The following is a 24,453-nucleotide window of genomic DNA, read 5'->3' as shown; positions in this document are numbered from 1 at the left end:
CTCTGCTTTGCCTCCACTGGCCATGTTTTCGTTTGCTTTTTCAGGCCACGCTTTCTTTTGTCTTGCTTTGCTTCGCTTCCTATTCCTGGCACCTCTTGGTTTTACTTTCTCTGCTCTGCTTTGCCTTGCCTCAAACTGCTTTCTTTACTTTGCTATACATTTCCTGGCACTGCTGGGACTTGCCTTGTACAAGTTTGCTCTGCTTTGCTTTGCTTTGCCTATCTCTGCATTGCGTTTCATGGCCATGCTTTTTCAGGCCGTGCTTTCCTTTGTTTTGCTTTGCTTTGTATTCCTGCCACAGCTTTGCTTTACCTTCTCTGCTCTGCTTTGCTTTTCCTACGCCTGCTGTGCTTTGCCTTGCCTCAAACTGCTTTCTTTCTTTTGCTCTCCATTTCCTGGCACTGCTTTGCTTTTCCTTGTGCTACTTCACTTTGCTTTGCTCTGCCTTGCACTGCTTTGCCTTTCCTGGACACGCTTTACTTTGCTTTTCCTGGCCCTGCTTTCCTTGCTTTTTTTTTTTTTTTTTTTTTGTTTTGTTTGTTTGTTTGTTTGTTTTTTATTTTAATATAGATACATATTCATTGCATTGCTTTGTTTTATTTTTGGACCTTTTTGCTTTGGTTTTCCTGGCCGCGCTTTGCTTTGCCTGGCCCTGCTTGTCATTTCTTTTCATTATGTCGCATTCTTTTCCCTAGCAGGGCTTTGCTTTGCCTTGCTCGGCTTTCCTCTTCATTGCTCTGCTCTCCTGTGCTGCGCTAGGCTTCCTTTGCAGACTGTCCCGCCGATTTTGCCGATGAGTCGATCGGTATATTTAGGAACGCATAAACCCTCAGACACACAGCTGGGCCTCCCCGCAGCCCGCACACTGTCTCCTCGCAACTCGAGGGTGGGGGCAGCAGGCCTGGCCACCCGACATGGTCAATTCTGTGGCCCCAGCCGTGTGGCCTGCTGCTACGTGGGCCCGACTGCTATTCGTCTGGGGACGGTGTTGGGTGAGGTTTTGAACGACGATAATTACAGTGGAAGAAAGGCAACAATAAATAAATAAGTAAATATAAAACCAGGTAAAGCAAGACACGGTTCTTGCCCACTGTCACGGCGGACTATGAGGCGTCAAGGAGGCCGGGGAGCGGGCGAGCAGGGTACAGCCACTGTCCGAGTCTGGCCGCCAGCTCTACCCGGCACGAGGGCCCTGCGGTCTTTTCCCCGCAGACACTGGGAACCGGCAGGAGGGCTGGCCGCCAGCTCCTTACATTTGCTTCGCTTCCCTTTGTTTTTCCTTGCTCTGCTTTGCTTTGCTCTGCTCCTCCGGGCAGTTTTGCTTTTCCTTCTCTTCTTTCCTCTGCTGTTCTTGCCCCTGCTTTGCTTTGCTTTGCCTCAGATTGCTTTGCTTTGCTTTGTTTGCTTTGTCTTTCCTGGCAATGCTTTGCTTTTCCTCGTGCTACTTTGCTTTGCTTTGCTTTGCCTTGCTGTGCTTTGGCTCCACTGGCCATGTTTTCGTTTGCTTTTTCAGGCCACGCTTTCCTTTGTCTTGCTTTGCTTCGCTTCCTATTCCTGGCACCTCTTGGTTTTACTTTCTCTGCTCTGCTTTGCCTCGCCTCAAACTGCTTTCTTTACTTTGCTATACATTTCCTGGCACTGATGGGACTTGCCTTGTACAAGTTTGCACTGCTTTGCTTTGCTTTGCCTATCTCTGCGTTGCCTTTCCTGGCCATGCTTTTTCAGGCCGTGCTTTCCTTTGTTTTGCTTTGCTTTGTATTCCTGCCACAGCTTTGCTTTACCTTCTCTGCTCTGCTTTGCTTTTCCTACGCCTGCTGTGCTTTGCCTTGCCTCAAACTGCTTTCTTTCTTTTGCTCTCCATTTCCTGGCACTGCTTTGCTTTTCCTTGTGCTACTTCACTTTGCTTTGCTCTGCCTTGCACTGCTTTGCCTTTCCTGGACACGCTTTACTTTGCTTTTCCTGGCCCTGCTTTCCTTGTTGTTTTTTTTTGTTTGTTTGTTTTGTTTGTTTGTTTGTTTTTTATTTTAATATAGTTACATATTCATTGCATTGCTTTGTTTTATTTTTGGACCTTTTTGCTTTGGTTTTCCTGGCCGCGCTTTGCTTTGCTGAATACCCCTCGCAGGTGACTGGGTGCTCTGGGGAGATCTTTGGCTGCCTCAGCAAATTTCTTGTGCAGCACGGGGAGGTGCTTTTACGTACCAAGGATGTGATGGGTGACACAGAGTTGTGCTTGGGGATCCTGCGGATCTACCTCTCCTACCCCAGGGACAATTTAGGGTACTCCAGAGAGGTCTCTGCATGCTTCACAGAGGTGTTTTTTGAACGACCGAGTTGCTGAAAGAACTTGCTTGGGAGCTCTGGTCGCATGTCAAAGTACCTTGGGATGTGCTTGGGTTCCCTGGGGAGATGTTTCAATAATGCTGCAGTGGGGTGCCTGAGTGCTGTGGGGAGATGCGTGGGTTCTCCAGGAAGATGCTTGCGTTCTCGGGGGGTTACGCTTGTGTGCCTCAGGGAAATAGCTGTGTTCCTGGGGAGATGCTTTGCTGCTGCTGGGTAATCGTAGAATCATAGAATATCCCGAGTTGGAAGGGACCCATAAGGATGATCAAGTCCAACCCCTGGCACCGCACAGGTCTACCCAAAATGCTTGGGTCCTTAAAAGGGTCACGTTTGGATGCCCTGCAATGATGCTTGGGTGCTCCAGAGAGATGCCTGGCTGAGCCAGGCAGAACCTTGTGAGCTCAGGGTGATGTTGGGATCTCATGGAAGGTGCTGGAATGCTCTTGGATGATGCCTCACAGGTAGAATGTATTGCTTAGGTGTCCTGGGGAGATGCTTGTCTACTCCAACACAAGGCTTGTGTGCCCTGGGGAAAATCTTGGTGATTTCAAGAGGTGCTTATGTTCCTTGGGGAGAGGCTTGGGTGTCATGGAGAGTGCTCCAGGAAGATGCTTGTATTCCCAAGGGAGACTGGTTCTTTCCCTAGGGAGGTTCATGTCTTCTCTAGGGAGGTGTCTGAATGCTCCTTGGACATGCTCGTGTACTCTGGGGAGCTGCTTGGGTACTCCTAGTACAATATGGTTGGGTGCTCTGGGGAGATGCTTGGGTGCTCCCAAGATGGGGAATGGTCTGGGGAATGTTTGGCTGCACCTTAGAGCACAAAAATCTATCCCCTAATCACACAAAGCTCTGCCCCAGGCACCCAAGCGTCTCCCTGCAGCACAGAAGCACCTCCCTGCAATACCCAAGCACCTCATTGCAGCTCACACAGGAACCTTCCCACCGCAGCCCTACATCTGACTGGAGAACCCAAGCATCTCCCCCGGGCACCAAAACACCACCTGGGGCACACAAACATCTCACTGGACATGGGAAGCACCTCCCTTGGCACCCAAGAGCTTCTGAGGGCTGCACAAGTACCTACCAGGGTCATTCAAGTATGTCCCCGTGCTCATGCACGCATCCCCCAAGGGACACAGATACCAAAGAGCAGGAACCAAGCATCTCCCCACAGCACTCCAGCATCTCCCTGGAGCCAAGCATCACACAAAAAGCACCCAACCATCTCCCTGGAGCACCCAAAATCCTCCCTGGAGAAACCAAGCTTTACCCTGGATCAAACTAGCCTCTCCCTTGGGCACACAAGCACATCTCCTAGGGTACACAAACATCCCCAAATAGCACTCAAGCATTTCTCTGGAGCCACCAAAAAACAGCCAGGATCACCAATCCATCTTCCTGAGACATCCAAAAAAATCTCTGCATCACCCAGCTGTCTTCTTGGAGAAACCAAGCATCTCCCTGCACACCCAGGGAGCATCTGGACACAGCAGCTAAGAAGCCTGGGGAGCACCCAGATTCTTCTTGCCATAGCCAAGAACTTCCATCGAGCAAGAAAGCAGCTCCTGAGTCCCGCGGGCATCTTCTGAGGCACCCAGGCATCATCTCTGCACTGGGATGAGCACACAAGCATCTCCTCCCCACATCGGTTCCTGGACCATTCAGGCTCGCACTGCACTTCAGCCCCTGCTCCATCGTGCACTCACCTCCCTGTCCTGCCCTGCTCTGCCCTCTGCTGCCTGCTGCCAGGGGCTCCCATCTCGACTGGGGCCTGCCCGCAACCAGGGGCCTTTTATCCCGACTGGGCTGCCGTGTCACGGCCCCACTGTGACGCCTGGGTGACACAGCCACTGCTGCCCCGCTGCCCATTGTGACGCCTGGGTGACACATTTCCTGCGTCCCATTTCCCTGGGACTGCCAAACACCTTGCTGGGGAACACAATCACCTCCCTTGAAGACCAAAGATCTCCCTGGGGGACCCAAGCATTTTCCCAGGGCATGCTGGCATCTCCTCAGGGCGTTCAAGCACATTCCAGGAGCACACAGTCTTCTCCTGGAGGCACCCAAGAACATTCCCAGAGCACCCAAGCATCGATTTGGAGCAAGAAAGCACAACACAGGGGCACTCACGCATGTCTCGAAAGCACCCAAGCATCTCCTTCGTACAATCTAGCATCTCCTCAGGGTACACAAGCACCTCCAGGGGCATCCAGTTATCTTCCTGGGGACCCCCAGCACTTCCCTGTGGTCCACAAGCACTTCCCAGGGGGACACAAGCTTGTTTCCAGTAAACCAATGCTTCTCACCTGAGGAAACACACATATCCCCACAGCACCCACGCATCGTTCTCCAGCACTCAGCAGTCTTGTTGGAGCATGCAAGCACCTCAGCGGGGCAAACAAACACCTTCTCAGGGAACTCAACAACACTCCTGGAGCGCTCAAGCACCTCCCTGGAGCACACAAACTGCTCTCTGCAGTACTCATGCACATCCAGGGGCACCCAAGTGACCCCAGAGAAATAGAGCATCTTCCTAGAGAGCCCAAGGGCATTCCCCAGGCACACAAGCACCTCTCTCCCCAGGGCACGTAAGCATATCCTTGCTTCACCGAAGTTTCTCCCGTGGTCACTCAGACATCTCCCTAGAGGTCGTAAGCATCATGGTGGAACACACAAGCACCTCCCTGGACACTTCTTCCTGGAGCACCTGACTGTCTTACTCATGGCAACCAAACACCACCCTTGACATCGAAACATATCCCTGGAGAACCCATTTCTCTTCTTGGTGCAACGAAGGATCTCCCCAACATATCGAAGCATCTTCCCAGGACACCCAAAAACCTTCATATCACCACTTCGATGGAAGGTCTGCAACACCGTTTGTGCAGCAAACACTTGGTTCCCATTGTGCTGTGGGGGCTGCTCAAAGCCAGCCCCTGCTCGAGCAGCTGCTGTGCTCCAGCCCCTGCTCAGGCTGCAGTGGGACTCTGGCCCTGCTCAGCCTCGGACACCGCTTCAGCCCCTGCTCATCGCGCACTCACCTCCCTGTCCTGCCCTGCTCTGCCCTCTGCTGCCTGCTGCCAGGGGCTTCCATCCCGACTGGGGCCTGCCCGCAACCAGGGGCCTTTTATCCCGACTGGGTTGCCGTGTCACGGCCCCACTGTGACACCTGGATGACACAGCCACCGCTGCCCATTGTGACACCTGGGTGACACAGCCACCGCTGCCCTCCTGCCTACTGGGACAACACTCAGTATCTATTTCCTTGGACTCACAGGTTTGTCAGTGACAGTTAAATTTAAGATAATTTATCAGATTCACCCCCAGAAAAAAAATATTTCTGGCAACTTCCATAAACCTCAACAAGGTAACGAATGCCAAATCATTCTTGAAGTTTTAGTCTGAAGTGTTGGTGTTTATATTTCTTTTTGTTTTTCTTGTCAGTGTTTAGCATGCTTTTCCTTTCTTGTTCAAGTTTGAAGTTACACACATATGCTTTCCTCTTTCTCTAGCTTGGAAAGTTCTCTTCTAAAAAGATCTTCTATTTCTAGCTGCTTTCTCTACTCTTCTGTTAAGAAGAATCCTCATGGTTCGTGTCTTGCCCTTGTCTCTATGTTTGCTTGGTCAGCTCTGTGTCTCAGCACTTGTGCTTATCATCATAGAATTGTCAAATCCTTTAGGCTGGAAAAGAGCTCTGAGGTCATCAAGTCCAAGCGCTAACCCAGCCCTGCCAAGTCTACCACTAAACCACGTCCCCAAGCACCACATCTACACGTCTTTTGCAGAGCTGCAGGGACGGTGACTCAACTCATTCCCTGGGCAGCCTCTTCCAAGGCCTCACAATCCTTTCAGGGAAGAATTTTTTCCTCATATCCACCCCATGCCTTCCTGGGTGAAACTTGAGGCCAATTCCTCTTCTCCTGTTGCTTGCTGCTCGGGAGAAAGACCGACCCCCACGCTGCTACAACCTCTAAGAGGGAGTTGTGGAGAGCAATAAGGTCTAGTGGAGTAATTGCCTAAAGTGACTAGGAAAATTAAACTAATATTCACATTTTAAAGAAACTGTAGAGCATTGAGGAGGCTTTCAGGGTATGGTATAGCTGCATTACCTGAGTGTTCCCTAGGCTTCCACCCTTACATGTTACCGCATTTGGGGAACCTGGTGTGCTGACTGTAAGGAACAGCATGGAGCATGGATTAGCATGGATTATAATCGCTCTTGCAAGTGACCTTCTTTTAAGCACAAGTTTAAATGATCAGGTTACAGAGAAAACCCTTTCACTGCAAAATAGATTCAATAAAGACTTGTGGCTTACCAGTTTCATTTCAAACCCCAAGTTGTTGGGTTTGTTGGAAAAATGGTTGGTTTGGATGGTAAAATGTCATTGGTTTTGATGGTAGGTTTAGTCAGAGTATTGAAGGCTTCCATCAGTAAGCTCTGCATCTGAAAGACAAAGGGAAGAAATGTCATTCCCTGTTGTGATACTCAGCATGGAACTATCTGGCTCAGTGGTTTTCTTTCTAAAGAGAGAAGTCACAACCCTGCACACAGCTTGATCTGCTCTCTGACTACAGGGCTGAACTGACTGGAGAAGGCGGCTTCCAAAGCCCTCCCATTAAACTGACTGCATTTCAGTTCTATGCTAAAATTGGTCAACTGTACAGAATATTAGGACAAAGCTACCTGCTTTGATAGCAAATGGTAGACCTTAGGTAAGATACATTCATTTGAAGGTTTTCACTTGACGGTATCCTTGTTTTACTAGTGATCTTGTGGTCAAGCTGACCAAATCCTAGCCACAGAACAGAAGCGTTCAGAAACTGGCTAGACAGAGCACTTAGGAATGCAGGAATTTAACTGCTTTAACGCTGCTCTTTCTCTCACGTATCTGGAATTTCCTTAAATCACAAATTATCACTAGCTATCCTTGTTAATTTATTCAAAGTAACATGAGTCCAGGTGAAAAGGCACACTCTAACAAGTCCTCAGTTGTTCCTAGTCTGCTCCTAGCTTACTTGAGAGGTTCAATACAGTAAAAAATAAATGAATAAATAAATAACCTGCTGAAGTGGCCTTTTTTCAGATTAGATTCCACCACTCAGAAAATCCTACTTAAGAGACGTTTCTTCTTTTCTTTGAAAGACTGACCTTCCCCCACATGAAACTAATTAGTATCTTCAGGCTTGATGAAATACATGAATTCCTCAATTTACCAAAATTGCTTTGCACAGCCCTCCTATCCTGCTTATGCTGCAAGCAGCGTATCTAAGTGGGGTACTGTTGGGGTACATCTCTTTCACTCATATAGCCCAGTGATCCCAATGCCCTGGACTTGTGTAATGTATGCAAGACATTTACTTTCTTCCTATACTTTTGATTGGTTTAGAAAAAACGAGTTCGCTATCTGCTGGCCAGAGAATTCACCGAAGCCCAAAGAGCATTAGAGCAGATGCATTTTCTTCTGTGCTGTTCCTGATTTATCAGCTAGAAGAGACACTTACAGTTTAGTACAGTCAGGATTCTTTTGACATTAGTAGCATAAAAAGTCTATTTTTGCAACACTGGTATTTGAAAGACCTCCGTTCAGTCCCTAATCTTGTTCTTGATAATGGGACAGATTGCAACAATCGCACTCCCTCTTTAGCTTGAAGGAACTTGTCAGTGCCAGAATCTACTGACTATGGCAATTTACTTCATCATTCAAACCGGGCAGAATTTTTGAAAACCTCTTCCAAGATTTCACTTCTCCAAACATTATGTAAAAGGCATTCAGCAGTAAAGCAAGAAGATGAAGTCCTTTGTTTCCTATGCCAGAATGACATTTTCAACACTGAACGGGATTGTCACCGACTGTCAACTGGTTGTTAAGTTGTGGCTAGGTATAAAATGTAGAAAATGTTTAAAAATAAAACTTGCCTTTGGATAGTGAACTGTCTTCTTCGGGGATTACTTCAGTTACCTGTAAGAGGAAAATAGATCATTGGGGGGGTTGTTTGTTTTTAAGAACGGGTGCAGTCTTGCCAGTAATTTAGCTGGTATTTTTCAAAGTGATCTCTTAGAAACTTTACAGCTCTGTTGAATCAACATGTCTCTAACCCTACAATTAAATAATGCTAAAAGATGCAGCAATTTATCTTCCTGCAAGTGCTTATTAAAATATCTGAGTAACTGCGACCGTGGCTTCATCACAGATATATATATATATATATTTAATACTACACACTTCTGCTCAGAAAGAAAATCATGGAAAATGTAAAATTTCATTTGAGATGTTGAATTTGTTGCAGTGTGAGATCTTCTTCATCACATGATTCTATTCGTAATTAAACCATATTATCTACTGAGAGACCAAGATTATGACAAGAACAGCACAGAGTTCAGCATGAAGCCAATCAGGAGCTCAAGTTTGTATTTATTTTTGTGTAATGAGATGTACCAAGCTGGCTTTTTTATTGTTTCATCAGCACATTTCTAAGCCTATACGAGCAGGGGAAAAAAAAAAAAAAAAAAAAAAAAAAGTAGAACAATAGCAGGGCTCCTCAGTTTACAGCATGAGGTCGCTTTTTCCAGGTGAAAAGCGGAGCCATAAGTGGCAGTACACTAAAGCTCTGGCACGTTGAGATCCAAGAGGAGAGATGTTTTGCCCTCCTTTTCACTCCTGGGAACCACATACCTCAAAACCCACAGACTATGGAATATATCTCAGAGAAATCTTGGGAAAGGAGAGCATGAAGAGCATGTTTGTAAATTTATTTCTCCCTGGGCTGAAATATTTGTTTGAATATAACTTTGGCAGCAGTACTTATGCTGTTTTGCACCTACCACATTTAAAACTCCTACAAAAAACTGAAAAGTTAGACTGAAAAGCATCTCTTTCCATTCTACTTTGTAAAGCTGCGTGTTTTCCTCAAGCAAAACAACAGGGGAATGGAAGCTAGAAAAGGAAATGCTGAATGTAAAACAAAACAGACCAAACCTCAGCCCTCCAGGACAAAAGCCGATAACTGATACTAAGTGCTTTCTAACATGCTGATTAGGTTTCAAGATGATACCGCTTTAAATAAGCGTAATTGTGTGTCCATAGGCAGAAGCTGAATAATGACAGGATGAACGTCTATACTTAATTTTTTGTTACTGTCTTCCTGGAGCACACAGGGGCTTGTTACGTTTAAGGAAACCGCTAACCTAATGGAGGGTTTAAACCATAAGCTAGTTTGTTACACCAAAATGACTGAGAGAACAAAGCATAAAGTGTTTTCAGATTTCTAGTACACCTTGATTGCTATCCATTAAACTTAAGACAGGTTAAACAAAGCACAGGAAATAAGAGAACTCCTAGTCCCACAACTGGCAAATTGTGCGCACACTTTCCATTCCTGAGAAAATAATACACAAACCTGAAAAATGCATTTAACTGAGAAATGAAGACATCCTTGTCCTACTGGAAGACTAAGGTGACAGCTCTTGGGCTCAGTGATTTTCAGATAAGCTCCAGTCTTCAACTTGCAGACACCAGTGACAGCTCCTTTTTTCGCATTGAAAGGGAAAATGTTTCAACAACACATTGAAAACATACTTAAGGGACAAGAAACAAAATCAAGACTGCAGTGAGAAGGAAAACAGAAAAACAATACTGGGAAAAAAAAAAAAAGGCAAAGAGAAAAGACCTTGGTCTTTGTATCGACCAACGAGATAAGCCTTACACATATTTAAGTTTATTTTGGACGATTGATTGATGCATTACCAGATATTAAGTACTATTCAAGAGCAAATATTAACACTAGTAAGGATAAATCCGATCCACCAGCCCTTATTCAAAATACATCAATTTCTAATTTGGAGATAACGTCTCTCTGACAAGGAAGTAGAAAAGCTGTAAATGCCGATATAGTTTCCTCTCCCGATGTTCCATATACATACCGATGCTGTTCCTACACCTACACTCTGAGCATAAATTTATGTTGACATGAGTATCAGGTGTTATTTCTCTCTCTGTTTGCCTTGAGAGACTCTCCTCCTGTCCACTGAAAAGTAAACTCAAGATTCCAGATCAGTTAAGACAGTTGCTAGGTCCCCATTCAGAGTTCTGCAGCAGCACTGTTCGTATTTTTCAGCAGTCTCTTTACAAAATGACCACTTTTAAGTGTACAAAAACACTTATCACCTAGCTTCTCAGTAGGTACACGTTTAGCCTCTCTTAAGCAGAGAGTCAATCACAGCTTAAGATTTTATACAAGACCCCATTTTCAAGTTTGGGATTATTTCAGAAGATCTTTTTGCCTAGAAACAGTACTACTAGTAACACTTTAATTGGTTTGCCAGCACAACCTTTACCCTGTTAGAAATGATGTTGACTTCTACCTTCGTGTAGCATACATAGTGTCCTGTGCGACAGTTGATACCATGATGCACCAGCACCGCATATAAGGCGTAGAGGAGTGGTTCTCCACTTGATTGAGACATGTAGGCTCAGAGGTCCAAATACTCAGGATATTTTACTTCCTAAAGAGAGATCAAGAAGATAGAAAAATTATATCAGAGTACTTCGTGGACTAGCCAGAGAAAAACACTTCCAAAAAACAGAGACTGGAATTATATGAATATATCTCTTGATTCACTAAAAATAAGTCTTCCCATAAGCAACATTTAATACCAGAAGTTGCAAAGAACTGTTTTCTGATGAATTAGCCTTCTCAGAGGAAAGTATATGCTCCTTGTCAAGCAGGAACTTTACTGATATTTAGAGAAAAATGAAAAAAAGTGAAAATGAAAATAAAAGCAGACCATTTCTCTATATTCTTAAGCCTATACTAGTAGAAACAAAACAAAACAAAACAAAACAAAAACAGTAGAACAATAGCAGGAAGTTTACATATTCTCCGGGTGTAAAAATGCAGAGACTCCTCTGGAGGATCAATAGCTGTGAATTCAGTGTGCTTAGGAGAAATCAAATCTAGATCTGAACCAAAAATATTTCAGTATTATCACCAACTTATGTTAACACTTTTGCTTAACAACTTCCACACTCCGGGAGCACCTTCTCTTGCTGGAATGACCATCTTTTTGACCCTCCTTCTCTTCAGTAGGAGAATGTTCCCTCTTTCTCTGGTAACGCTCTTTGTCAGTTTTTTTTAGTCTCATCCTTTGTATCTTGGCATCTATCTGTAATAGCTAAGGAGGAAAGGTTTTTAGAACTACATTCAGTGTCAGACTTTAGAGGGGAAGTTTGCCGCAATTTCTCACCAGTCTCAGAAGACTCTTTGATGCAGAAAACATTTTCTTTTGAAATCAGTTCATGTTCTTTTGATCTTCTTGGTTTCTCCTTGCCTCCACGGTCATCGCATTGGTACTGTTCAAGGTATTCATCATTCTCAGTAGATTTCGGAGGTCCCGGGACACTGCACAAAATAAAAACACGTTTCCGTCTCCCTCCACCTGCTGCTCTGAGAAAAAAGGGGTGGGGGCGACGGGGGAACAGCCAATGTTTCTCCAGATAATGGAGAAAAATGGAAAAACATTCTATGAAGAAACACAAGTTCTCCGTGAGGCACCAGCCTGCATCAGAGTGCTATGCAGAGTGTTGATCATTAGTTCTGTTCGTAACACTGGCCATACAGTACGGAATTCTACTGATTTAAATCCTTCCATTAAATAGTATTAGTAAACAGATAAAACCGCAATGAACTTCCATAAAATCTTGTCTTAATCAGACTGTGCTCATTTTACTTTATTTCCTCTGACAAGCTGTTCAACTGGCTGACTGTGAGGGATTCCATGATGACTTCTCGAGGGACTGGAGGCATAGCTGCAGGCATCTGCAATTAAAACGCACAAGTCAGCAGACAGAAAAAATACCATTTGTACTGAGGACTAGTCTTGTCAGAATTTCTACATTAAATGCTAAGCAAGACCGCTTTGGGTTGTATGCATTATGTACACTTCAAAGATAACCCCAACTCACCTCCCAAAATCTACTTTATGAAACTTAAGAATTTTTATCTCAGCTCAGCTTAAGCTGACAAGTTCTAATGTCAGCTCAGCTCTGCAAATTCTAATGGCATAATATCACAAAGGGTTACGATCAAATTTGTGCTGTGTTTTCTCAGCATTTCGCCTGAATTAGGAACATGATAAACACTCCCAAATACATCACAGGTGAGAAATTCTCGATGGAGCAAACTACTATGTTTCAAGCAATCCATTTGTTTTAGAAAAGAACATCTCACAAGGTTTAACAGGTTCAACTTGGCAAGTGGAATCATCAAGTTTCAGTCCGTTTTCTTTAGATTCATGAACTAAACTAATAGCACCATTCAGTGAACCAGTTTTTGGCAGCTCATGCTGGGATCTTCCTTCATCAGCATTCTGACAGGAAGAATGGGAATTCTGCAATGTACTGACTACCTTTCCAACCAAAATTCCACATTGCATTGCAATTCCTTTTAAATAAGCCCTTTGACTCCTCCTCAGATTTTCCTGAAGATTCTGCACCGTAAGGGACTGTGTTATCAGAGCTGAGTTTAGGATTTCCATTCACCTTTGGCTCCACAAAAATTTCAGCAGAAACTTTTTTTTTTTTTTTTTTTGTATTTGTATTTGCTTCATTTGCTTTACCGCATTTGTGATTGTGGATGAAGGAACACCCTTGTAGACATCTTCATCCTCCACAGCACTGCTAAGACAGTCAGGCTGTGACACAGTCTGACGAGCAGGCAATTTATTGTGAATACTGATGGTGATCTTCTGTTTTTTTGACGTATCAGTAATTGAAGGCCTGGTAATCGCCTGGTTTTGAACACAGGCCATTGGTGGTGCTGACCATGGCCTTTTTAGGGTGACACCAGTGGTATTTGCATCCTCTTTTATGGATCCATTTCCATTTAAACGACTTGAATTCTGTATTTAAAAAGAAGAAATTGCAAGACGGGTTAATGCAAACACTGCATTTAACATTTTTAAACATGTCATTCTCCTACTAAGTATTTCTACAAATGGTCTTAACACCTAAAAAGCAAAAAACACTGCCCTTTAAAGATAAATGCAAGTCCCATAAGTGTATTTAATTCCTGCTTTTGGTTTACTGCATATTGATATCAAATTAACATCATTTTTGAAAACCATCCAAACAACTTAACATTACCTAAAGCTATTCCCAAATATATTTAGTTTCCCCTTTAAACATACCCCAAAAAGCCTGGAATAATTGTTCTGGTGCTCAGGAATAAGACAATTTGGTTTTCCTGTCTTAGCTAAAGTGACGTCGATAGGAAAAACAAGTCCTCTTTTAAATGATTCGAGGATTAGTACTACTTAAATTGTCAAAGAGCGTAGCTCTCTGTGCTTTACAAAGCTGTCTAGGAGGTATAAACAATGGAGTCGCATGGCTGCGCAATTCAGCAGTAACCACTGTTTGAATGACTCTGGCTGTAGCATGAGGGCTGTGAAGAAAGCTGCAGTGTGGGAAGGAAAACAAAACGAAGATGCCAAAAACCAAACAAAAAACCCCACACCAAACCCACTATCCGCACCCACTATCCGTTTGGTGCCATTAACTGCCCTTCTGCTTCCCTAAATTACCCTAATCATATGAGGAGGAAGTCGTGGTCCCAGAAATCCAGCCTGCTTACTGTTAGCCCCCCGCTGACCAGGGGGGAATGAACAGGGATAAGATGGTGCTGCTAAGTAAAAAGCACATTCTCCGAGCGTCAAATCATAGCGCCTTCAGAAAAGAGCAGTGATCTCAGTTTAGTTTTTCTTTCGGCCTACTCTTGGATTAAATCCCATCCTATAATTTCATAGGAACAGTTCATACGATATGGAAGCCTTCTCTACAGAAGACTTAGCCAAGACTACAAACTGAAAAGTAGGTAACAGTCTTCCTACTATCACTATCACTTTCAGAGCAATAATCCATTCTTACACCACAGATGACCTTCATTTCTCTCCTTCTCTAAATTAGCCAGCTACAGATAACACATATACAACAATTTACAGAAGTGCTGCAGTTTAAGGCCAAGCAACAAAAGATAACAAATGACAGAGAATTTCAGGTTAGACAGAACTGAATTAGAGAAATAATCATCTTTTCCTGGGAGAGAAAGAAAAACACTTGCAAAAAGAAAAGTATCAATAACAGGAGAGTAAATCTCTTCTGAACACATCTGAATATTTGTTATTACCTGATATAAAAAAGTAAGTAAGCTTGCTGACCAAGAACTCTTTTAATGTCAGTACGGAGTACTTTTGCATCATTCATCTGATACCAAAGTCCATTACCAGCCTGCAAATAAAGACAACGATGTCTTTAGATGAATTGCATGTTTTCCAAATGAAATTACAGATAGCAATAAAATACACACGTGTCAAATAAACATATAATGAAATCTTTTTCCCTAGAAACAGTACTACTAGTAACACTTGAACTGGTTTGCCAGCACAACCTTTACCCTGTTAGAAATGATGTTGACTTCTACCTTTATGTAGCATACATAGTGTCCTGAGCGACAGTTGATACCATGATGCACCAGCACCGCATATAAGGCATAGATGAGTGGTTCTCCACTTGATTGAGACATGTAGGCTCGGAGGTCCAAATACTCAGGATATTTTACTTCCTAAAGAGAGACCAAGAAGATAGAAAAATTATATCAGAGTACTTCGCGGACTAGCCAGAGAAAAACACTTCCAAAAAACAGAGACTGGAATTATATGAATATATCTCTTGATTCACTAAAAATAAGTCTTCCCATAAGCAATGTTTAATACTAGAAGTTGCAGACAACTATTTTCTGACGAATTAGTCTTCTCAGAGGAAAGTATATGCTTCTTGTAAAGCAGGATCTTTACTGATATTAAGAGAAAGAATAAGCCACAGTCGTTAGTCTACAATTATTGTCTGAAAATATTAACAACTTTCAGCTTTGGGGGATGTCCCATTACATGATGACAAAGTTGCATTACAGCGGTAAATATACCTTGTTGATCTTTCCACCTGTGAAATCTGCAAATCTTTTCAGTGATATTGTGAGAACGTTGGAAGAACGTAAATCTCTTGGATGCAGGAACCATCTTTTTACACCTTAAAAACAAGCAGAGACAAGTGTTTGAAAGCATCTTCTTTTTCGCCCCCAAAACAAACTCGTTTTAATGTCTCGCGCATGCTTATGCTATTTGAATGATATTTACTTGCATCATATGTTTGGTTTTTTCTTTTCATAAACCCATGCACTGCTTGTCAGGCTTGTTAATACAGAGGAGAAGGTAAGTTTTCCCAACAACTCAGAGCATAGCGGGAACAGGAATCTCTCACAAAAGTGTATTACCAGGGAGTTATAAAATATAAAAAAAATATATTAAAAATGAGTTATATATAAGACTAATAACAGTTATCAGCAATGGAAAAAGTACTGTACATGTGCAAGGCCTTTCCTTTTAAACTCACAAAAAGACGGAAAATTCTGGCTTTAAGTGTGACTGAACCGATCACACCTCAAAGAGCACATTAAGGAAGGACCATGCAATTCAGATGTGAGGTGCTATTACAGTTCTTTCTCTTCCTCAGACATCAGTTATGAGAATCCTGAATACGCTGCATGTTGCTTTCTAGGATCCGCAGGCCAAGACGAACCTGGGATTAAATTGCTTTAATAACCTATTGGACTCTCTTGATTCGACACCCTAATTTCCTTAGTATCCAACAACAAGAAGTGGATACTGCATTTTTCATTTAGAGGGGTCAGGCATGAATCCTACAGAACTGAGCCGGGCACTCTATGCTTTTCTGAGGGGATGTTTGACTAACAACTTGTTTTGCCAAACCATCTTATACAAATGTTCAATTGTTTCTCACATACGTAGAAACATCTTACATATTGATCAGCAGAGAGAGCGCCTGAACTCAATAGGCTTTCCCTGTGCACGGGTTAGGCTTAAGGGAGCTCATTTCAGACATTAGTCCACATCGACAGGTTTCACAGTTCAAGAGCTGTGCAAGATGCTGTTTAGTGAGCCAGCACAGGCTGCTAACATTCATTACCACAGAGCCAGCTCACATTCCCTGACACTCAATCTAACTTTGTTTCACAGTGAACGCTAGGACCTTCAGGAACCTGCTGCTGCCTTCCACTCCAAATCATTCTCCATAGCTCCTTGCTTCAGCTCACCACTACTACAAAATGAAGCAACAACAACAACAACAACAAAGCTGCGTCTCCTTATTTCTAAATGAAGTTAAAGGATAACTTACGCTCTAAGTCATGTAATATATAAATCTAATATCTAGTATTAAGACATAACTAGTAATAATCTTAATCACTACATTTATAGCAATTCTCTCCATCCGGCTCTTCAGGTTTCACAAATAGTTCTAGAGCTCTGGTAACAGATGAAACCGCCTAGAGGAGCGAGAGAGAAGAGCGTAAAGTCACTGTAAATTCAAAATTCCAGAGACGCACTAGGAGTTTATAAGAGAACCTGACTAATACATACTTAAGCGATCTACTATGAGCACTGTGCAGAAGGAGGCAGAAAGAGCATGCTCAGCGTTTACCTCACCTGGAAGTCATTTTACTTTGAAACAAATCATTTTCCAGTAACGCAGACAGCATCTATAGTGTGCTTTGTCATCAATACTGGCAACAAATCCAGCAGTCTAACAATTAGATGTATATTGAGGTAGAACAACAAAGAAGTATGACAGTATTATAATTTGTGCAGAAATAAAATTCTTTCCCCTTAAACCCAATGCATACGTGGAGACTATTTACAGGGGTTCCACAGAAGGACAAAGTCCAATCCACTTTCTAACCACCACCAAGCTCTTATATTTTTACATTGTATGTGGTTTGGTTTTTTAAGTTAAACAAGTTTAATTTAGAAAGTTATACATGTACTTAAACATCATGAATTATATTTACAAAACATCCTACCTTTATATCCAAAGTGATATCAAGGAATGCCTCATACATATCCGAAACTGCTTTGCAATTCAAGCACTTCACTGGAAGCAAAATATAAATGCGTAACAATACATGAAAGAGACTGACTGTCCAAATTCAAGTTGTCGATAGATACTACTTTAGACAAACTACAGACTGCTTTACTACCGACAAAAGACACAGATCAGTTCTAAGGACAGGAATATTTTTAAAAGTACCTCTTGATCTTAGAACTCCTCCAAATATTTGATGAATGATGGTGGTAGCTTGAGAAGATCTGTCCAATCTGGAAATAAATTATAATCAGGCCTCAGAAGATTTAAGGTACACAGTTAACTCTTCAAAGAGTTTTATGAAAACCAAGGATGACGTAGACTTTCAGTTTTGATAGCAAATAAAGGACTAAAAGGTGCTAGAGAACGTATAAAAGTGAATTTGTTTATGCTTACTTGGTGCTTCCATTCAAGCACGCTTCCCGCATAGCATCAACAGTATAGCGCAAGAACTCGTGTGCGTCTTCTTGACTGCCAAAACGGAAATGTTGTCCTATTCCTAAATAAGAAGATGATAGTATTTACCTCATTTAAAAATGAAGTAATTCTCCTATTTCTAAAATCTCTCTTCTTTATAGTGTTAAAACCATTTATACACATCAAATAATTATTTGAAGATTACAAGATGCTGAAAAAGAAACACATCTGAAGCCACTTACGACTGAGATTATTGATAACACGCGTAGGCTCGATGGTATCAACAGTGCAACGCAGGGCCTGGTTAATCACAGTATCACAGTATCACAGATTTCTAGGTCGGAAGAGACCTCAAGATCATCGAGTCCAACCTCCGACCTAACACTAAGTACTCCACTAAACCATATCGCTAAGCTCTACATCTAAACGTCTTTTAAAGACCTCCAGGGATGGTGACTCCACCACCTCCCTGGGCAGCCCGTTCCAATGCTTAATAACCCTTTCGGTAAAGAAGTACTTCCTAACATCCAACCTAAAACTCCCCTGTCGCAACTTTCGCCCATTCCCCCTCGTCCTGTCATCAGGCACGTGGGAGAACAGACCAACCCCCACCTCTCTACAGCCTCCTTTAAGGTAACTGTAGAGAGTGATAAGGTCGCCCCTGAGCCTCCTCTTCTCCAGGCTGAACAAGCCCAGCTCCCTCAGCTGCTCCTCGTAAGACTTGTTCTCCAGACCCCTCACCAGCTTGGTCGCCCTTCTCTGGACTCGCTCGAGCACGTCCATGTCCTTGCTGTAGCGAGGGGCCCAAAACTGAACACAGTACTCAAGGTGCGGCCTCACCAGAGCCGAGTACAGGGGCACAATCACTTCCCTAGACCTGCTGGCCACACTGCTTCTTATACAGGCCAGGATGCTGTTGGCCTTCTTGGCCACCTGGGCACACTGCTGGCTCATATTCAGCCAACTATCAACCAATACTCCCAGGTCCTTCTCTGCCAGGCAGCTTTCCAGCCACTCATCTCCCAGCCTGTAGCTCTGCTTGGGGTTGTTGCGCCCCAGGTGCAGGACCCGGCACTTGGCCTTGTTGAACTTCATACAGTTGACCTCAGCCCATCGCTCCAGCCTATCCAGATCCTCCTGCAGAGCCTTCCTGCCCTCGAGCAGATCGACACACGCACTTAGCTTGGTGTCATCTGCAAACTTACTGAGGGTGCACTGGACGCCCTCATCCAGATCATTGATAAAGATATTAATGAGGACCGGCCCCAGTACCGAGCCCTGGGGGACACCACTAGTGACCAGCCTCCAACCAGATTTGACTCCATTCACCACAACTCTCTGGGCCCGGCTATCCAGCCAGTTTCTAACCCAGCGAAGTGTACGCCAGTCCAACCCCGAGCAGCCAGTTTCTTGAGGAGAATGTTGTGGGGAATGGTGTCAAAAGCCTTACTGAGGTCAAGGTAAACCACATCCACAGCCTTTCCTTCACCCACCAAGCGCGTCACTTGGTCATAGAAGGAGATCAGGTTCGTCAAGCAGGACCTGCCTTTCATAAACCCATGCTGACTGGGCCTGATCGCCTGCTTGCCCTGCAAGTGCCGCGTGATGACCCTCAAGATAATCTGCTCCATGAGCAAATGAGAGTCTCCGTCGTGCACATCACGCAAAAATCTTGTTCACGACCTGAAGAGTGAAAGAAGAAAGCATTCCAATCTAGCGAAACAGACATAACTACAAACAAACATATAAGTAACATTTAAACTATAGATACAATATCCACTCTCCTTGTCCCAACAGTCTCGTAACATTTCATTTCACACAACTTTATAGAATAAAAATATCCATTAAGCCTGTATTCAAGTGCATTTTGTGATGAGAAATCTAAAAGACTACTGCAAAGTCACATTTGTAAAGGCTGACAGGAATGTGAACTCCACAGGCTGCAAAATGTATGAGGAAAGAATATTTGACATTGATGATACAGCAGTAAGAGAATGTGGGTTATTTTCAGCACAGTGCTGTCAGGTGAGCTTCATGATACAGAGCTATGAGTCCTCTGGGAGAAAGGAAAAATTAAAGTAATGTATGTAATAGTACTTCTGCCCTCCTTTTTTCAACAGGATTCTTAACTGAAACGATTTCTATATACAGGAAGAAAACAGTTAAATTTCTAGGTATCGATACAAAGATACCAGCCTAAAAAGCATACAGGTTTAGTACAACATTTACTTTATAGTACAACATTTTATTTAGGACAAAATCAGTCTAGATTTTAATACAGTCCCACAAAAAAATCTAGTCATGTTCATAACAGCTCATATTGCTTTCTAGGTTTTTTGTTTTTTGTTTTTTGTTTTTATTTGGTTCAACAATGAACAGACCATTTATTTTAGTGCATTATGGAACCTAGGCTGTGCAGACTAAAGACCTATGATGCCAACATCCTAAATTTTATTGCCTTTCTAGCAGCAGGAAGCCCAAATAGCCCAAATGCCAAACGTTCATTAAATGCATTACTGTCCAATGCACTTCATTATTCCCATGAAGCAAGGAAAGATCTTTTTAAACAAACAAACAAACAAACAAACAAAACACATGGTGCATTAAACGCACTCCATATGCTATTCTGAGCCCACTGCTAATACAATGCTCAAAGCCAGCTTCTACGGTAAGTAAGTTTGTCTCACAGAATCACTGCTGTTCTTTCACCTTCAGAGCTATCCAACAGATTTAAAACACTGTTAGAAAGTACTCACATGACTGGCTGTGCTCAAGAGAAAGCATGTAATTGGCAAGTGGGTGGGTGTAGGTCAAACACTGTAGAGTAGCATTAAGAAAACACGTGTTGCCAAGATTGTACAGGCCAACTCCAACACTTTGTGTTTCTTGCCAATCCATACGTATCTTCTCAGGTGGAAAAAGAATCCTTTGTGGTGCAGCAATTCCATCATTAACAACTGCGAGAAAGTTATGTTTAAAAAGAGATTTCGTTTGTTTGTTTCTAAGAAAGGTATTAGGTATATATAGGTATAGTAAATATATAAAGTATATATAGGTATAGTAAAAATACTATTCTGCGGGAGCACCTAGAGGAACTAGCTACAATCCAAAACAGAAAAACTTATTGCAGACAGCTTTAATGCTGCCAAATTCAAATTGGCTGGTCAACACAACGTTTTGGGAAAAATAAGTTTAGTCAACCATTTTAATTTTTCTAAGGCAAGGCTAACTGCCATCCTGTTTTTAGTATCTAACGCCAAGTTCCTCTCCATCTATAATCTTTAACCTGATTACCTCAACTACTGCTTTTTTCCTTATTATAACTTAAACCACAAACTTAGACTTGAAATTATATGGTAATAAATGCAAGGACAATGTAAAAACAAATAACTAGGAATGACGGTACCCCTACAAATATCAGATCTTTTCCTGAGCAATGTTAGCATTCAAAAACCTGTGAATAATGGAAGCTGTGAATAGCAACAATCAAACACTTTTCTTTGCAAAACAGAAAACACATGGATGAATCTGTGCATTACAAAATGCTCCCCATATTTCTCTGTCGACTGTAAATATATCAAAATTAATTTCTGTAACGTCAGTCACTTCAGTTGCCTTAGGAGAATCGCTTTCGAAGTCTTTATTCACAGTAGTCCCGTCCTCTATCTGTGCAACAAGTAAGAACTGCACTTCCTACTTTTGTTTTGAAGAAAATGGAGGCAGGATAAAGCGCACACTTACTTAGATCTCTTTGGGCAAAAGGCTTAGATTTTTCAGAGGATCTACAGTAAATAGCACCTCCACATCCTTGGGCCACAGAGACTTGGCTTGAATCTTCTGCAGGTGGTATCCGGCCCCAGTTTGCGGTGCGCGACATCAGTTTTTTAGTACTCGGTTTCTTGGATTTGCCAGACTGCCTTGAAGATGGCTTTTTAGACTTTGAAGATGTGGGCTTGTTAACTATGGTCATTGTTCTCATCTGCGACAGAGACAAATGTTCTGGTTGACGTAAGAATACCAAGAAGCATTCCAAGAAGAAAAGAGTAGTAGAAGTCCTGTCACTTAATCTCAAAGAAACAGCCTTTAAGATCTAAATTGCTGGTATGAATGATTTAAAAGGAATCCCCAAACTAAATACACAAAGTAAAAATTTCCATCAAAACTCTATCAGTATTACTTTTAGCTTCTGCAGAACTAGTGGCTGATGCCATTTCTTTCACTTTTGTAGGATTTTAATCCATTACAACTCTGGAGTCTTTTTAACATAAAACTGTAAATGACATTCTCTGAGGGGAATCAGTTATTTATTGCATTTTTGGAGCTTTGCAATTATCTATTAATTATTACCTATTATCTAATAGATAATGGTTGCGATTTATATATAATTGTTGCTTGCGCTAGTAATGGAACACTATTACTTTACTGCCTGCGCTTTTCTGTTTTGTGTGCACAAAGGTACCTGCATTTCGCTGCTACTTTACTTCTGTCTTTCCAGGGCTCGCCCTCTACCTCACTGTCTACTGCACCAGTCATGATGGGTTTGTTGTGATTCTATAATGAGCCTAGCTTTTGAATACACTTTTTCTGGGCGTCGCTTTGTGATAGCAAGTTAATTTGTGAGGGCTTATCACCTATGGCCTGCTTCTCAGTAGGTACACGTTTGGCCTCTGTTAAGCAGAGAGTCAATCACAGCTTAAGATTTTGTCCAAGATGCCATTCACGAAACTGAGTTTAACCTTGACAGAACTGAGTTTAACCTTTAAACCTGAAGCTCCGTTAAAGAATAAAGCAGCACCCAAGCCAGGAAATAGAAGTTAATCGTCACTTTACCCTGAAACGCACGTAAAGCCGGTGAGCTATCCTGTGCTGGCAGGATTGCTGCCGGGATGGCCGACGAGGCGGCGGGCACTGGGGGCCACAGGTCCTGTCACAGGGGGCTGCTGGGGGTCTCCAGGCACCGGGAACAGTGGCAACAGCGGGGACAGAGGGGACAGCAGCGACAGCAGCCGCCACCTCAGCTGAGGCCGTCTCCACAACTGCCACAACAGCCTCGGAACTCCGCCCAACTCCAGCGTGACGCCTTTTTAACCTGGCCGCGGTGCTCACGGCTAAAAGCAGAGCGTTTCCTCCAGCGTGTCTTTACTGTCGGTGCCGGACCGGCCCTCACCCTGAGCTCTCCCTGCTGGGAGGGCTTTGCGGTTGGGGTTTTCCTCCCACTGCCGCCGCGGGCAGGCCCCGCGCGCAAGGCGTCCGCGCTGGGGAGCGGCATGTCGCCCGCAGCGAGAGCCCGAGGGCGCGACACGAAAAAGCCCCGATGTGGGGGCGAGGCGGCGGGGAGACGGCTCTGAGGGAGCCGCCGCTTCGCCCCGCCGTCCTCCTCCCCTCCCGGGCCGCCCCGCCGAACCCCGTGCGCCTCAGGTGCTGCCCTGAGAGGGCGCTCGGGCACTGGGACAGCTGCCCAGGGCAGTGGTCGTGGCACCGAGCCTGACGGGGGTCCAGAAGTGTTTGAACAATGCTCTCAGACATAGGCTCTGCTTTTGGGGTGGTCCTGTGTGGAGCCAGGAGTTGGACTCGCTGATTATTGTGAGTCCTTTCCACCTTGGGATGTTCTCTGATTCTAGGTCAGCAATCCATTATCTGATGAGAGGTGTGGAGTCATTCAAAGGGAAGAGAGAACAAAACACTTCTGGTTTCCAGAAGCGGGTATTTGGTAACCAAACCGATGATTCCTTTTCTTCTAGAGCAAGTAGAAGCAGGGATCCGCTTTACAATAGGCTGGCAACAAGGAAACAAAGAATTGCAAACAAGACGTAGGACTTGAGCAGCAGCTTGTATACATGCATCAACTTATAAATGAGCACACAGCTGAGTGATAATGCAAAAATTGGACAAACTAAGTGAAGACGTTAACCGTAAATTTTATAGGTATACACTTTACTATGACGTAAGAACTTGGCAAGACCTTTCAGGGAAAAGAGTTGTTGGCATGTAATTTGAAGTAAACTTCAAATCCCAGAGGATGATTTTGTTGGAACTTTATTCAGCTGAAAACGTGGAAGCCTTGTTTCTGCTTGTGTTAGTTACAGCTCCAGTTTACTTTGGTTGGGAGGGAAGGCATTCCAGGCTAATGTGCTGTACCTGTTCCTTCAGCTCATTGTCCATAAACGGAGGAGCAAATGAAATTCTTTGAATCTCCATTAAACGCAGCACTACAAAGCGGAGTAGAGGGCGATTTGGCACTTAATTTTTCTGTAAGCAGAAAACCCAACAGAATCTCCACAACAGTTTTCAAATCTTGTCCTGCAGTAAATGACCAGCTGAGTGAAGCTTGCGTTTAGAGTATGTGCTCCTACGTTAGATGGAAATAGCTTTTCCTCTTCAGAAGTGCAACTGAGTGGTGGACTGGCAGCTACGTAGGGAACTAGTTGTGCCGAAGGGTTTGTGTTGAAGGCACAGAAAAATATGCAGGTCCCAACAGTAAAGGATTGTCTGTAGGCATCACACTGAGTACAGATGTTGTCCGCAGGTTCGTGCCCAGTGCACCGCGCCAATAAGCACCCAGAGTCGGAATGCACACGAAGGTCTTTTAATTACATAATTAATTACAGAACTCTGCAGTCAGGTACTTGGCTATCTTTCGCAAAGCAAGCACACCTCTGACTCGAATCACCGTCATTCATACACAGGAAACTTGTGAAAACTC

The 24,453-nt window shown here is 43.5% G+C and overlaps 1 protein-coding gene and 1 long non-coding RNA gene across 4 annotated transcripts; both read right to left on the bottom strand.

Moving 5' to 3' along the window:
• Positions 1–7,909: 7,909 nt before the first annotated feature.
• Positions 7,910–17,811, bottom strand: LOC136786799 (ubiquitin carboxyl-terminal hydrolase 42-like). Of its 3 annotated transcripts, XM_066981690.1 has the most exons (12): positions 17,730–17,811; positions 17,499–17,566; positions 17,272–17,342; positions 15,319–15,422; positions 14,818–14,958; positions 14,524–14,624; positions 12,959–13,240; positions 12,071–12,159; positions 11,588–11,742; positions 11,382–11,515; positions 9,742–10,846; positions 7,910–8,303 (listed from the first exon to the last, which is right to left on the bottom strand). In XM_066981690.1, exons 7-10 carry the CDS (start codon positions 13,148–13,150, stop codon positions 11,466–11,468), a joined length of 486 nt encoding a protein of 161 aa, XP_066837791.1. In that variant the 5' UTR covers positions 13,151–13,240; positions 14,524–14,624; positions 14,818–14,958; positions 15,319–15,422; positions 17,272–17,342; positions 17,499–17,566; positions 17,730–17,811; the 3' UTR covers positions 7,910–8,303; positions 9,742–10,846; positions 11,382–11,465. The 3 variants fall into 3 exon arrangements, 2 of the variants coding, with proteins under 2 accessions (XP_066837791.1, XP_066837792.1); XM_066981691.1 differs by lacking the exon at positions 11,382–11,515; XR_010826269.1 differs by lacking the exons at positions 7,910–8,303; positions 9,742–10,846; positions 11,382–11,515; ... (1 more) ...; positions 12,071–12,159; positions 12,959–13,240 and adding an exon at positions 14,045–14,063 and having other exon boundaries at positions 17,730–17,744.
• Positions 17,812–20,511: 2,700 nt separating this feature from the next.
• LOC136786828 (uncharacterized) lies at positions 20,512–23,320 on the bottom strand. The gene is made up of 3 exons (XR_010826288.1): positions 22,581–23,320; positions 21,492–21,729; positions 20,512–20,707 (listed from the first exon to the last, which is right to left on the bottom strand). It is a non-coding gene; the product is annotated as an uncharacterized lncRNA (long non-coding RNA).
• Between the last annotated feature and the right edge of the window lie 1,133 nt (positions 23,321–24,453).

This window comes from Anser cygnoides, chromosome 22 (assembly GCF_040182565.1).
Source record: "Anser cygnoides isolate HZ-2024a breed goose chromosome 22, Taihu_goose_T2T_genome, whole genome shotgun sequence".
Classification (NCBI taxonomy): domain Eukaryota; kingdom Metazoa; phylum Chordata; class Aves; order Anseriformes; family Anatidae; genus Anser; species Anser cygnoides.
This window is presented reverse-complemented; position numbering and strand designations above follow the sequence as displayed.